The 15,022-nt window shown below is 44.1% G+C and overlaps 1 protein-coding gene across 7 annotated transcripts in view; it reads left to right on the forward strand.

Annotated features, from left to right (window-relative positions):
- ICA1 (islet cell autoantigen 1) overlaps positions 1-15,022 on the forward strand; it is a 230,009-nt gene that overhangs the window by 105,286 nt on the left and 109,701 nt on the right. For 4 of the 7 annotated variants that reach the window (XM_069211715.1, XM_069211718.1, XM_069211712.1 and 1 more), the window contains exon 10: positions 10,659-10,700. The exons of the other annotated variants lie outside the window; for them this stretch is intronic. In XM_069211715.1, the coding sequence (XP_069067816.1) occupies positions 10,659-10,700 (42 nt within the window). The remainder of the gene's footprint in view (positions 1-10,658; positions 10,701-15,022) is intronic. 7 annotated transcript variants of the gene reach the window in all.

Raw genomic sequence — 15,022 nt, forward strand, 5'->3', positions numbered from 1 at the left:
ATACCAAAGCTGCACTAAAAGCTATCCTTAGGTCAGACCACACGGGTTAACCCTACTGCTTGGCCCATCTAATACAGGAGTTTCTATGAAACTCTGGAGTCAAACGGCTCAAATATATCTTAGTAGTACCTCCAGCCTTGGATGATTTGCTGGCACTTCTCCCTAACAAATACCTACAATCTTACTCAAGGGGTGTGAAACTCAGACATCTGGGTTATATAGTAAAATAGAGATTGGCTGATGTCTCCTCATAAGCCCTAACAGCACAATATCGCTCTGTATCTGAGACCTTATTACCTCTGTATATTTCCATCTTCAGCAGCTTAGTCCTGTAATCAAGTACGCATTTCCACACTCAATCACTCTTAAACTCCAATCATGCCTGTCCTTCTTGAAAATGTACAGCATCCAAATAAGTACTGCAGTACACCTCAATACCCCTTCGTCTTTGCTGTGCTAAATCACATTCATATTCACCCCAATTAATGCCCTGCCCCTCTATTGTAATGCCAAATTCATTCCTGTCCTTCTGCTCCGCAACCACTCTTACTCTGACTGCTTTAGCACCCATATTGTCAAACCTCTATCTCTTATCTGAATTTAATCCTGCCTAACCTCCCTCATTAATCATCCTGCACTACCAGTTTTTAGTCCGAGTTTACATATGCCATTGTACTACCAGTGCTTACAAAAACAACTAATGTCCCTTCTTCCCTCTCCATCTACTATCCTCCTGTTTTCACTCCCTGTTAGAAATGGGGTCTTTGGTTGGCAGTCAGGTTACCCCCTGTCCAAGCATGGACCCTCACTCTAGTCAGGTTAAAAGAGAATCACCCTCAGCTAACCCCTGCTTTTACCCCCTTGGTAGCTTGGCACAAACAGTAGGCTTAACTTCAGAGTGCTAGGTGTAAAGTGTTTGTACCAACACACACAGGAACATAATGAAAACACTACAAAATTACACAACACAGGTTTAGCATAATACAGAATATTTATCTAAACAAAACAGGACCAAAACAACAAAAATCCACAATACACAAGTCAAGTTATCAATTAAAAAGCAAAGAGAGTCTTTATGTAGTTTTAAACACACACTTAACACTGTTAGCGTGAAAATGTACTTGAAGTGTGTCACAAATAACTCCACACAGGCGAGTGTGCGTCAAAAAGGGCTTGCGATGGGTCGATTTCACTCACGAGCTAAACCTTGCGTTGTTTCTCCTTTTGTCGGGTCTGGGTGCGTTGTTTCTTCGCTCCACAGGAGAGCGATGCGTCAATCCGGTCAGCACTGTTGAGTTCGGGCAGGCCTTGTGTTTTTTACATGCCCAGCGGTTTGCGTCAGAAATCCAGCCGCACAATGATCCAAAAAACACACAGCGCAGGTTTTGATCTCCCAGCCTCAGTCAGCGATGCTGCGCGTCGTTTCACCAGCTCTGTGCGTCGAGTCTTCGGTCGGGTTGCAGGAGAGCGTCGATTTTCACCCAGGAAGCCACAGGGCGTCAATTTTTCAGCCGCAGATCGGAGTTGCGTCGATCTTTTCCCCGCACTGCATTCTCTGCGTGGATTTCTTCCTCTTAGGCTGCCAGCTTCTCCTTTCAGGGTCCCAGGAACTGGATGAGCACCACTTGGCAGAGTAGGAGTCTCTCCAGAAACTCCCGGTGCGGGCAGAGAAAAGTCTTTGCTGTCCCTGAGACTTCAAACAACAGAAGCAAGCTATAAATCAAGCCCTTGGAGATCTTCACAAGATGGAAGGCACACAAAGTCCAGTCTCTGCCCTCTTACTCTGGCAGAAGCAGCAACTGCAGGATAGCTCCACAAAGCACAGTCACAAGCAGGGCAGCTCTTCTTCCTCAGCTCTTCAGCTCTTCTACAGGCAGAGGTTCCTCTTGTTTCCAGAAGTGTTTCTAAAGTCTGTGGTTTTGGGTGCCCTCCTTATACCCAATTTCTCCTTTGAAGTAGGCCTACTTCAAAGCAAAGTCTCTCTTCAATGTGAAATCCTGCCTTGCCCAGGCTAGACCCCAGACACTCACCAGGGGGCTGGAGACTGCATTGTGTGAGGACAGGCACATCCCTTTCAGGTGTAAGTGAACACTCTTCTCCCCCCACCCCCCCACCAGCGCAGATGGCTCATCGGGAAATGCAGACTACACCTCAGCTCCCTTTGTGTCACTGTCTAGTGGGGGGTGCAACCAGTCCAACTGTCAAACCGACCCAGACAGGGAATCCACAAACAGGCAGAGTAACAGAAATGGTATAAGCAAGAAAATACTCGCTTTCTAAAAGTGGCATTTTCAAACACATAATCTTAAAATCATCTTTGCTAAAAGATGTATTTTTAAATTGTGAGCTCAGAGACCCCAAACTCCACATATCTATCCACTCCCAAATGAAATCTACACTTTAATCAGTTTTAAAGGTAAGCCCCCATGTTAGTATGAATCAAAAATTGCACACACGATTCCAAAAGGGGGAGTTCCTTTTAGACCGATAGGTTCTGCATACCAAGGAAAAGATTTTTCTTTTGAAGCACGAGCCCTCACTCACCTACCGGTGACATGCTTCATCATAGGGCTGTGCTCCTCGTCAGGCTGGCGCTGCAATGCCTGACTGGCCCCACGTGGGGGCTCTTTGCCGGAGATCTTTAGGAAGAAAATGCACAACCGGTCAAAAGAATTCGAGGATTGGTATAATAATGGTTAAAAATGCCTAGAGGTAGGGTATGATCATAGATTTAATTCAATGTTAGTACCTCTGGCAAGATTAAAAACAATAAATAGGGATATAGTAAAATAATGTCTACACTCCCCATAAAAAAAGAATTTACTATTACAGCTACTAACTCTCACATTGGGGAGTAGTAAACATGAAACAAATACACACAGGACCCCCTGTGTTACTCTACATCATAGGTCAACATGTTTCTCGCTAATTTATGGTCAATAAATGATCTTACGCGATTCGTCAGGACCTTAAAGACGTACCAAGCCCCCATGTTAACCTGTGAGAGGGACAGGCCTTGCAACAGTGAAAAACGAATTTAGCAATATTTCACTGTTAGGACATATAAATCATATTACTATATGTCCTACCTTAACCATACACTGCACCCTGCCCTTGGGGCTACCTAGGGCCTACCTTAGGGGGGACTTGCCAAGTCGAAGTTAAAGTTAAAACTGCACACAGACACTGCAGTGACAGGTCTGTGACATGATTACTGAGCTACTTATGTGGGTGCCACAACCAGTGCTGCAGGCCCACTAGTAGCATTTGATTTATAGGCCCTGGGCACCTCTAGTGCACTGGACTAGGGACTTACTAATAAATCAAATATGCCAATCATGGATAAACCAATCAACCATAAAATTAACACAGAGAGCATATGCACTTTAGCACTGGTTAGCAGTGGTAAAGTGCTCAGAGTTCAAAAGCCAACAGCAACAGGTCAGAAAAAATAGGAGGCAGGAGGCAAAAAGATTTGGGATGACCCTGCATAAGCAAAAAAGTCCAACACTCCTATTCTTCTCTAGAATGGTAGATCATCTTGTGTTGAATCAACCAGCCTGTCACCTCTATATCTCACAGAACAGGTGCCCTATTACATGCATCAAAGATTTGATTCAAAATAACAAGGTTGCTTCCTTCTGTGTTTAAAGAATACTGATTTTCTTTTAGATCTATTCTCAGTTTTACTAAGGGACGTAACCTCTCCACCCTCACCTTACTTTTGCAACTAACAGCACAGTTGTATGATGACAATTTTAAAGTATTCCTCCTCTTTGCAGCTCCAATAGAAAGTTGCTATCTTTGTCTTTGCTAGTGTATTCCTAGCCTGTAGGGGCAGGCCTCAGTGGTCGTCTATGTGAGGTTTCTAAGTGCCCTGTCTTCCTAATTGACTTTAGTTGGTTCCATGGTTCATGAGCGCTATTCATATAATTTGATTTAGGAACTGCTCCTCAGTGTCCTTTTCAGTCCCTTTTGAGATGCCCAAGTAATTGCATATTGTACCTCAGTGACCAGTTCTCAAAGTCCCCTAATGGTCATCTTGGCTTTTCCAGGCTGGCTGCCTTATAGTAAAGGCGGCTGTATGAGAGCTCACAATGTTTTCCACATACTATTTTATTTTCAGTCTGTTTTTTTTTTCCCTTAAAAATATTCATAGCTTGGTGCACCAGGGTCACTGTGATAGCCCTTGTGTCAAATATTTCTGCAGCTTGCTTTTTACCATCAATCAAAACAAATGTTATACGTTTGAATGGATGAGACTGGCACTTGCTGTTGTATATGTTTCTTTACAACTCCGTTTGATTGAACATGCATTTGCTTTGAACTCTTGTCATGCCCTGCCATCCTCAAATCCAGGTGTACACCTTGAAAATGTCCTTAGCTCCAAAGGTAATTGCTTAATTCACCCCTTTTGGAGAAGAGGAACACAAACAGGAACCTCTTACTCTTCTCAACTTCTTCTCAGGCTCATCTAGATCTGGAGTGTTTAGTCAGACAGCCCTTCCAGAGACGCTCCTATATTGAGGAGTTATTTGTATTTGCATGAATCCTAATCCTGATCCAACGGTAATTGGTGTTTAATGGGATTACAAAGATAGTAGATAAAATGGCAAATGTTGCAAATCCATAATTATGTGCAAAATGTCAGCAGCAGAAGCACATAATTCCAGTGGGTATGCATACAGTTAGTTTTAGCACGTACTGAGTGCTTAATTTGAGCTGGTGGTTTCCGGTGCTGAGTATCTGACTTATGGCCTGATTTAGAGTTTGGCAGGCGGGTTACTCCGTCACAAACATGACGGATATCCTGTCCAACATGTTACGACCTCTATAGGCTACAATGGGATTGGAATACAGTGGAAAGGATATTCGTTACGTTTGTGACTGAGTCGTCCCCTCTTCCAAACTCTAAGTCGGGCCCTTAATTCCCAACACTGCCACTAATGACAATCCACTACATGCTGGCGCTGTCTGTTGTACACATATCAAAATTAGGCAGTGTTTAATAATTGTAAATACATTAGGATTGAATAATATCTGCCACCTATGTCATCCTTGTAGCTTTGAGTGGCCTGAAATAGTCTGAACTGACACACTTGTAGGAGTGTGATTTATTGGTTGAATGTGTACTGTCATTGGCAGCTCTGCCAGGGGAAATGGGTAGTGCAAGCTGCAGTAGCCTTCTGAGAAGGGCCCTGGCACTTGATGTTTTACAAATTAAGCTCTACTGTTGGTAGCCCATCATTGGGGTTTGACTCCCAGACCGATGATATTCTCCTGACACTCAGCTGAGTGAGATAAGATTTAGTGATTTCAGTGCTCCATTGATTGGATTTTACCTTTTGGATAACATGGCATCTCTCATTTTTATCTCTCCCCTACACAGCGGATGTGCTTTGATTGGGAGGGGATTGTTTACAATAAAGGAGTTAGAGCCTGCCTTTGCTTCCCATTTGTTCTCATCATTTTCGCGCTTTTCAACTGCTTCTCATTGGGTCTGCACATGCCATGCCTTACTTCCTTTTCTGTCAACAGCACACAGACCAAGTACAGAATAATTAGCTTTGATTTAGTGCCCCTCCGCTGGCCCTCTGCTGCTTGCGGGCCATGTCCTAGCTCTTTTTTTTTTTTTTGTCAGTTACTGCCCTCCCGTAACTATTTTTATTTTTCCCTCCCAACTGCCCTCCTGTCTCCCATCGTACCCTCACGCAGCGTTTAAAATTTTCACCCACTGGAGAGGGGCGCATTAATAAGTGTGCTGTTGATGCAGGTATAGTACTTTTTGGGTGGTTCTCGTCGGCAGGAGTGTACTAACCGACAGCAGTCTTCTATCCACCTGGGATGCTGCTCTCTATACGTTGCAGCTAATATACGGTGTGTTAGGAGTCCGAAACGCTCTTCCCCTCCCCCCCTAATGATGTTGTGGCGATGTGCCAAAATGCGTTCTTGTTTTTGTTTTCTTGCTTTTGTTTTCTTGCCTACCAGCCCCTCTCAGGCCGCTAGTTTGACAACTGCAACTTTCTCTTTTCTAGGGCAGTGCAAGAGCAGAGTCCGCTTTTAGTTTATTTTGGAAGCACTCCAAAAAAACAATGAACACCCTTGCATTTAAGTTTGCCTTTGCATGCTTGCATTGTGCCAGGCTTGCAGAGCAGACTTCATTCCCTGTGGGCATGGGGCAGGTGGCTTATTACGGTCTTGCTGCTGTTTTGGGTTTTCTCCTTATTTATTACTGGTTCCGTTTTTTAGGTTGAGCTCGCAAGTGCTCTGGGCTTTTGTACTCTATCTGGGGGCTTTTAACCACGCACGCCCTTCATTTTCACTTGTTTGTGGGCTTGCCTTTCAAAAATCCTTTGTTATCAGTGGCGGCTGGTTATTTTAGGATGGAGGAGTGCGGGCGAAAAGCGCACTCACTCATTCATTCACACACGCACGCACATCCATTCACAACACTCATCGACATTCAAACATGCACGCACCAAACATTCATTTTAAAAGATCACACACACTTACCTTCAGCTCTGAGGTCCCAGGAGGTTTGGCACTGCTGCCTTCCTTGAGGGAAGGCAGCAGTCCCAACTTTGTCACAGAGTGGGATGGGGGTCAGTGAAACTGCTGACCCCACCCCAACCTGTGACGAGGTTTCACTGATTGACACTCGCTCTGGGTGGTTCAGGGCTTAAACCTGAAGCACCCAGGTCGAAGGCAATGGGTGACGCTTCCCCTCGTCACTGAGGGGGAGGGCCTTGAGGCATCTTTGCTGAGCCGAGGAGGTTACGCCCATAGTAGCTGTGACCTCTTCTGCCCAGCAAAGTTCAGCTCAGGCAGCCAGGAGTCTGTGTAAATTGTGCATGTTTCACTCCTGGCTGCCTGAGCTGAACATGAAGATTGTCTAACAGGCTGACCTTTGCTCAGCCTGACCGTCACTCTTCATGAGGGGCAAAAGGTTGGCCCCTCTCTCCTAATGGACGGGCCGCAACTGGTTATCATTGGTAAATGCTTTACATTTTGTCCCTCCTTGGGACAGTTTTGTGTCCGCCTTGGCCATCGACCCAGTTACATGGATAATTGCACGTTTGCAGATAGGTTTGACAGCAAGCGAACTTCCTTTTCCTTATGTGTCTCTATTTCATGCTCATGGCGGCCGTAGCACTTTGAATCGGCTCGCTTATGTCAACTGTTTTACTTTTCAATTTATGTGGCAAGAAGAGTCCAGTTGGGAATTTACAACGCTAATAGCTCTAACTCGGGCAAACGCAAGACCCATTGTATTGTCAAATGCTTGTTCTACATGGGACACAGCCGCCACAATCTTCCTCACCTCGAGAGGCCATCACCTCCGACGGACAGGCAGCTGGTGTGAAGTCTCTCCCTGCAACTCCGTGCCCTGTCAGCCCGTGTTTCTTTGGCCGTATGTTTGCTTTGCAAGCCCGCGCCATCCCTCCCAGGACCACTGCCTCTCTCACTGTTTCCGACACCAGATGGGAGCCTGTCCTTGTGAAGGCCAACCAGGAGGGCAAATCCCTTGCCTTAAGGCTTAGCGTGTGTTTTGGCGCTTCCCACTTACACCTTTCTCTGGCCTCTAGTGCTCTGATCACCTCTCTCCTCTCGACCTGCTACTGCAGTGTATCCGAGCCCCTCTCCTCTCGCCCCTTTACCCAGGAAAACAACTAACTTCCACTACTGGCATGCCGTCTCACACCGTCAGTTAAGTTTGCTATAGATAAATGCCCGTTTACTTATTTTGGGAATTTTGCGTATTTCTTTGTATTTTAACACATGCACGCAGTCTCTCACAAAGGCACTCTAGCCTCCCTACATGCACTTGGTGATCTCGCTTTAAAGGTCAGCCCTTCTCTTGTTTTGCCGGACGTTCCTTGTCTTGTTTACTATGTTTTTGTGTGCCTTTTTAATAGCATGTACCAGAAGCCTCACGGCCACACGTTCCTGCGTGTCCAGCTTCCCGCCTCTATGCTTTCATCTTACCATATAGATACTTTCTCCTTTCTGTACACTTATAGAGTTAAGTTTGTTTTTCCGTTAGTGTTTTTTTGCTAAGAAATGTACATAACAAACTAACAACCATCTTGCTGCTTGATTTGCCCCCTGGCATGCCTTGATACCCAACCCCCACGAGGCTCCGAAGAATGCTTTCCCTCACTGCTTTTATTTCTCACCAGCACAGTTGGTTTAGCCATGATGTACAGCAGAGCGACTGCTATGCAGCATGACTAACAGCAAATGGGGAAAAAGAGCTATGACCCTGCCATAGTGCATTTTATCCCATAACTTTCAGACAAGCTGCACCGCAGCCACACAACATGATTAAGCACATTAACATAGCCAGTGGTTTTGGAATAGGCGAGACCTATTGGCTTTGCTAATGCTGGTTTCCTTTTTGGTTGATGAACACTTAGACCAGGTGCCCGGTTCTATGGGACTCTACTCTGTCGCCCATCATTTCATGATCTACTTGCTACTAATGGCTTCCCACAGATCCTTCTTTGGTTTCTCTTTCTTTACTTGTGCAGATGTGCCAATAATTCTGGAGAAATTAATCTCAAGTCAGGTGTATGTCTGGAAACTTCCTGAAACGTAAGCCATGTAAATCAGAGCTGCTAGTAGTGGTTAATCAGAAGTTTCTGAATCCTGTTTCTGTTTAGGCCACTGCGTTGGGCCTCGCTTTCATTCTCACGCCAACTGTAAAACACTTAGATATCCTCATTACTTTAAGCTGAACTGTGACTCCTTGGGCAATAGCCATGGTTCAGACTGGCTTGTGCCACCTTTTTCAGAGGTCTCTGATACAGCCCAGTGAGATCATATCGCTCCAGTCTTGCAAAACGTGTTTTGGCTTTCTTCAGAGAAGGGATTCTTAACCTTTTGGCGTCTTTGGAACTCACCGAATCCCTATTGAAAGGCAGCGACCCCGGCCTGAACAGTTTCTCTGATTGGAACCTCAAAACGATGCGAAAACAAATATACCTCAAACAAATACAAAAATAAATATTTTATTTACTTCACAAACTGAAAAATGCAAAAATTAACGTTTTGTTAGGAAGGTCAGAGCTTTTCCAAATTTGTTTGTTTCTAAAAGATGAAGCAAAATATGCTAGCCTCTAGCATTTTACGTTTTCGTTATTTTGCTTCTAATGCATGCAGTGTTATTTGCAGCTGATACCAGGTGCTTAAATTGAGGCCGCCTGCCTTCCATCCTAGATTCTGTTGCGATGTTCTCGTGCTGCTCCGAGAAATCGAGCGAAGGATGCCAACTTAATTTTTAACCTTCACTTTCATATTCTTTCACATTTTACAGAACGTTTTTAAATCTTCAATTTTATGGTTAGCTTTTTATGTATAAATATTTGATTCATCTGCTAACATTATTTAATTTTCCAAAACGTCAGAAACCCCATGGCGTGCTGCCCGGCCCTAGAGTACACAATGTTTAAGGTCCTCTGCACTCCACCTTGTTCCTTACATGGCTGAGGGAAATTGATTTAATATAGAAAAACATAGGTCTTTTTAGCTTCCATTTTTTCATAGCACATAAAACTTGGGTGTTTTGTCCAAGCAGATCGGCACTGCCATGTTGTACTTGACAAATTCAGATACCGCCAATATTTTCAACATAAGTGAAAATCTAGATGTTTGCTACCTGTAGCCTTATTTGTTCAAGTGCTCTTCTTCCATTAGGTGTTGGTGGACATCAGGCCCTAATGCTAGGAATAAAGAAACATAAACACAGGAAGAGGGGAGCAGAAGTCAGACCGGATCAACAGCAAGGAGGAGGGATGAGCAGGGAGTCAGTGATCCAGCTCAGGGATGTTATAAATGATCTAATACATATTGGGAGTGTGGGGTGCACGGCAGACTTTAGAACTAAAAACCAACAGAGGAAATGTGAGAAGAGCATAGCTTTGCACACGATGGAGCTTGCAGGTGGGTGCCAGAGCACCTCCACTGTTGGGAAGTGGAGTTGAGATGGGGAGGAGGGAGGTTGCTTTTCCTGTGAAATTAGGTAACTGCAGGTGGGCTATTTACAAGTTGTCAAACTATTGATCCTTTCCTGCATATGTAGTCTGCCTCTTCCAGACATTCAATTTACGCCTATCCCGTAGTATGTGATAACTCGTGAACAAAGTTCTCAGAGTAGATTTTTCAACTTCTGTTGAAGTAGGCATATGTTAATTAATTCAACAACTTTGTCAGAGCATGAAAGGCCCTGCATGCCTCCAGGTTACTGATTATTTGTTGATGTTGGTGTGGGTTGGTTATGACAATTTGCCATCCACGTTCAGTTAATTATTTCTATCCGATTGGCCTTTTCAGTTACGATCATCAGGCAAAGCCAACAGCCAAATCACAATCTCTAATGGCATCATGTAGCTCAATTATTGCCAGTCTTATTTGAGAGGTCACAACCCTATCGCTGTGATATTCAATGTATATTTCAAGTTCTGATGCAGTTCTACAAGATCAATACACCATGGTAGAGTCCAGTCTGTCTGATGCTGCTTGCGCAATCTATGGCCTGTAAATTTACATGTTCATGTGAGCTTGCAGAAAACAATTCTCATGGCATCACAAGCACTGAAATGACTTATTTCATAAAAAAAGACAATTCATATTTTATTTCTATTTCCTTTCTGTTGCAGGGAACCACGATCAGAACAACTTATCAGACACAAAAGGACATGGTATGGTTACCAATAGTTAGGGTCCGTTTTTGTTTCTCTATAGGTTTATAATAGTATTCATTACATTCATATTGGCATAATAGTAAAAATGGTTTGAAAATAAATCCACTTGCCTGCAAAGCCAGGGCAACTAATGTAGTGACAAGTAAGGTCCAATTTGACAAAACAAAGGATTTTTATTTTCGCCTGATCTTGCTACGAGCAACAAAGCTTAGCGTGCAATTTGACATGATGCAAATCTGTGCAGAAAAGGTCGATGCACAGTTCACATTGGCACTCAGAAATTGGCACATCATTCTTTCTTGATTTTTTTATTTTATTTTTTTAAGTACATATTTATTTTCACACTTTCAAATTGCACAAGAAAGGTTTCTGTTCTTGACTGGGTACTTCCTGAAGAACTACAAATTCTGCCCTGAAACTTGAAAGTCTAATGTGGAGCCCAGACCTTTGGGTATACCATGGGTTTGCACCTTAAAATGCTTCATAAATACGTATACCACCTACTTTAGGGCTGACGAGCATGCAGCGCAAGATTCCATCCTCAATGCGGAGGGACCCTCCGAGCACTTCAAATGGTGTGTGGAATATGGTCCTGCAAGGAGATGGTGTGAATCATTGTCAATAGTACCCAGACTAGATGATGGGTACATAACAATTTGCCTCCACTGCGTTGTTGTAGGTATTATTGCATGCATGCCAACATTTTAGAACAGGAAAGTTGGAGACTTTGAGATAATAAATCGGGGGACAGTATTGCCTCCATTGACTCCTATTGAAGCAGAAGCAATTTCAGGCGGGAGACAGTTAAAGTAAAGCCATTTTTGACTGAATAAATCGGGTGTCAACTGCCTGAATCTAGTCTGTTGGCATATTTGTGATGATGAACTAAGGCTCTGACTCTTAGAAGAAAATAGTGAAAGGGATATAGATTAACTATTTCCCTCATTCAGCATGCGATAAATAAATTACACATGTAAACTGCTCCATACTGTGCAGGTGCTTTATGTCCAAATACTCTGTCCTAAAGCCTTACCTGCAGATGTGCATGCAACATAGATTGAAGTAACCCATGCAGGAACTGCTGCATTTCCAAAGTCTGATGAAGGTAAAAAGTTTTTTTTTCTCCTTCAGGAAGATAGCAAGATACCAAACTGCACTTGACATGTTTCCAGGGTAGACCCAGCCTGTCCGTGGTGGCTTCTGAGGGGTAGATGAACTTTTCAAGCATCCTGTTCTTGTAAAGGGACGTCTCCGGCTTGAGAAAAAGCGGCAGAAGATTGGGTTATCCATCCTAATTGAACCAGACAACATAGGCACACTACTGCACCTAAACCTGCTCAGCAAGGATCAGGCAGTGAAGCAGGCTACCTTCAACATGGACATATTTTAAGGGTTTCCAGAGGTAGCAACCTGCAACCCCTGGTTAACCCGTTGTAGTCCCCTGGGACACCAGCACAAGCTTCCCAACAATCCTGGCACTGCTTTCATGCAAAACCTAGCATGAAAGCAGTGCCATGATTGGTCTGCATGGCTTGGATTGCTGCTCAGAGACAACCCTGGGGTCTGTGCACTTGTCTCAATCCCGGCTGTTAAACATAGCCAGGCTGAAGAAACCTAAGTGCGCTTGTGTGTTTTAGGTGCACTCTCCCCTCCTCCCCTTCTCCGCCTCCCACCTCCTGTGGCCCGGCCCCACCCCTCCCTGCTGGCTGTGCCAGAAGCAGAAAAATAAAACAATAGTAAGCTATTGTTTTATTTTTCTGCTTCTGGCTCAGCCAGTGGGGTTATGCGAAGGAGCCGCCCCTGGTAGAAAGAAGGTATAGTGTGTTATAGCAAGTACTGCTTACTTTTTGACGTTGACAGTGAGGCATTATACTTCCAGTTCTGTAAAACGAATACATTCATCATTGCTGTGCCCACTCTTTAGCATGCATTCTAAAATGAAATAAATGTTCAAAAGTTCACAATTTTAAAATTGTTGCTATGGTTCATCATTGAGTGAAGTACTACAGACGGACATGACCAGTGTTTTTTCAAATCTTTTTTTATGCATTCTGATGTAGCGGTTCATTTTCCCTTTTGACTTTTCCCTAGGCTTCAGTGATGTAATTTAATGTGATGTTTTCAGGGTCAAGTTTACATATCGTCACTGTCTGAGATTTAGGGGGAAATGTCAGATGACATTACTTCCAGTGATATCAAATGTTGTGTGACGTCATGCCTGCTACCCGCGGCATTTTGGCGAATCAACGTCCATTGTTTTCCTCAATGAGTTTCAGAAATGGCTGTCAGCAGTAGAGCTTTCACGCACAACCAGTCTTTAAAGTGACACGTTATTTATTAGAAAGTCCTCCCTTACTTGCTCATTATCTTTTGCACAAACCCAGAACTCTCAAATCCTCAAATATCGGCTCACCTCGGGGCCTTCTGATCCAGATTGTGCAGATGGTGAAGCATACTATCATCCAATCCACATACTTTCACCCTGAATGCCTTAGCAACCATCACATTGCACAATATTCTTTCGTCTTACTTGATGGGTAGCCTGTCTATCCATTTAGCTGGTATCACATGGTGGTGGTATGCAGAAACATCTGGATTTTAAACAGCCATACCTTTTAAAAATAAACTGTTTCATGCAGGGGAAACCATGAATGATTTATATGCGGATAACATAATGCTCATACTTAGCAAAAGGGAAAACAATACATTAATTCACATACATCCACTTCTACTATGTTACCATAGCCTTCACAGTGACACTACATATACTTTGTAAAGGTACCATGCTTTCAAGTTTGCCGGTTTTTTCTTTAGTGTCTTTTTCATAAGAAAAAAGGGACTTTTTGTACTGCTAACATTGTTGTACCTGAGAATTGTTTTTAATATTTTGACTGCAACCAGTTAAATTAGTGTTGCTAAATTGGTTCGTCCAAGAGGCTAACAAATGTTGGGCTTGTTGTGCAAAGCTTTTATTTTTTTTTAATGTAAATTCTAAAGTCTTAGAGGGGCAGCAGTGTTTTGAGTTGCAATACACAGGAATAATGTAGCAACTAATATGGACTAACAAGTCCTGGTCTAGTGTCCTAAAACTACCCTAGTATCGGAACTCCTGGTCGCCCATTGAAGGGGCAATCAAGAGCCCAGTTTGTGTCTCCCTCCACCACGGAGAAGGCCACTGACTTCTACCAGTTAATGCGGAACCCCGCATAGGTCCCAAAGATCTCCAGGATGCGTAGAACTCTCAGCTCAGAGTGTGGAAGAGGTCCTCAAGTTAGAAGAGGATATCATCAGCATATAATGAGACAACATCCTCCTATCCAGAGTCCCATCACAGGCTCCATATTTGTGGGTCTATTTAGATCCACGATGCCAGGGATTCAAGAGTGACCGTGAAAAGTAGGTGTGAGAGCGGGCAGCCCTGACGGGTGCCCCTGGATGGTTTAAAGCTTTCTGAGAGGATCCTGTTGACCTGGACTTTTGCCACAAGATCTTTATATAGTAGGCCAACCCAGGCTAAGAAATATCGGTCCAAATCCCATCTTGGGGATTATGGCCATCATGTATGACCACTGCAGGGAGCCAAAGGCCTTTTTGGCATCCAAGGCCAGAAGGACCCCCAGCTCGTGGAGTCCTCTACTGCGTGCGAAGTAGCCCATCAGTCTCTGCAAATGATGCCTCGTGGCCCTGCACAGCATAAATCTGGTCCGGGTTAACAAGTGAAACATCCAACTGTATGAAGCAGTTTGCGAAAATTTTGAGCAGACTTTTCGTTTCATTGTTAATCAGTGAGATCAGCCTACAGGAGGCACAATCTTATTTGGGTTTCACAGCCTTATGAATCAGGACAATCGTGACTTTATGAAGGTCACACAGCAAGGGGTGTCTGTCTCCCTGGCCATGTTGAACAGGGAGAGCTTTGGCTTTACCACTTTGGACGTAACAGTTGTAAAACAAATTCTGTGGGGAAGGTGTTTGGGCTGGGGGGTTTACCGTTGTTCAGTTGGGAGATAGCTGCAGCCACCCTGCCCTTCGTGATCTCCCTGTACAGTACCTTAACCTGGTCAGGGTCTAGGTGGGGAGACCATAAGTTTCCCCGGCAAAAGCTTCCAAGACTCCCTAATCAGGTGTGGTCCACGCCAGATAAAGCTGCTCTAGATATGGGGCAAATGCCCAAGCAATGTCCAGGAGAATCTCTCTCAGCCCCTGCTCTTCCATTTGAATCCTTCCAACCCACCACTGCCCCTCTTCTTTCTTGGTCAGCCTTGCAAGTCATTTGCCAGCTTTATTGCCCACCTTGCATAGCCTGCCCTGAGTGGCTT

Source organism: Pleurodeles waltl, chromosome 10 (genome assembly GCF_031143425.1).
Source record: "Pleurodeles waltl isolate 20211129_DDA chromosome 10, aPleWal1.hap1.20221129, whole genome shotgun sequence".
Lineage (NCBI taxonomy): Eukaryota > Metazoa > Chordata > Amphibia > Caudata > Salamandridae > Pleurodeles > Pleurodeles waltl.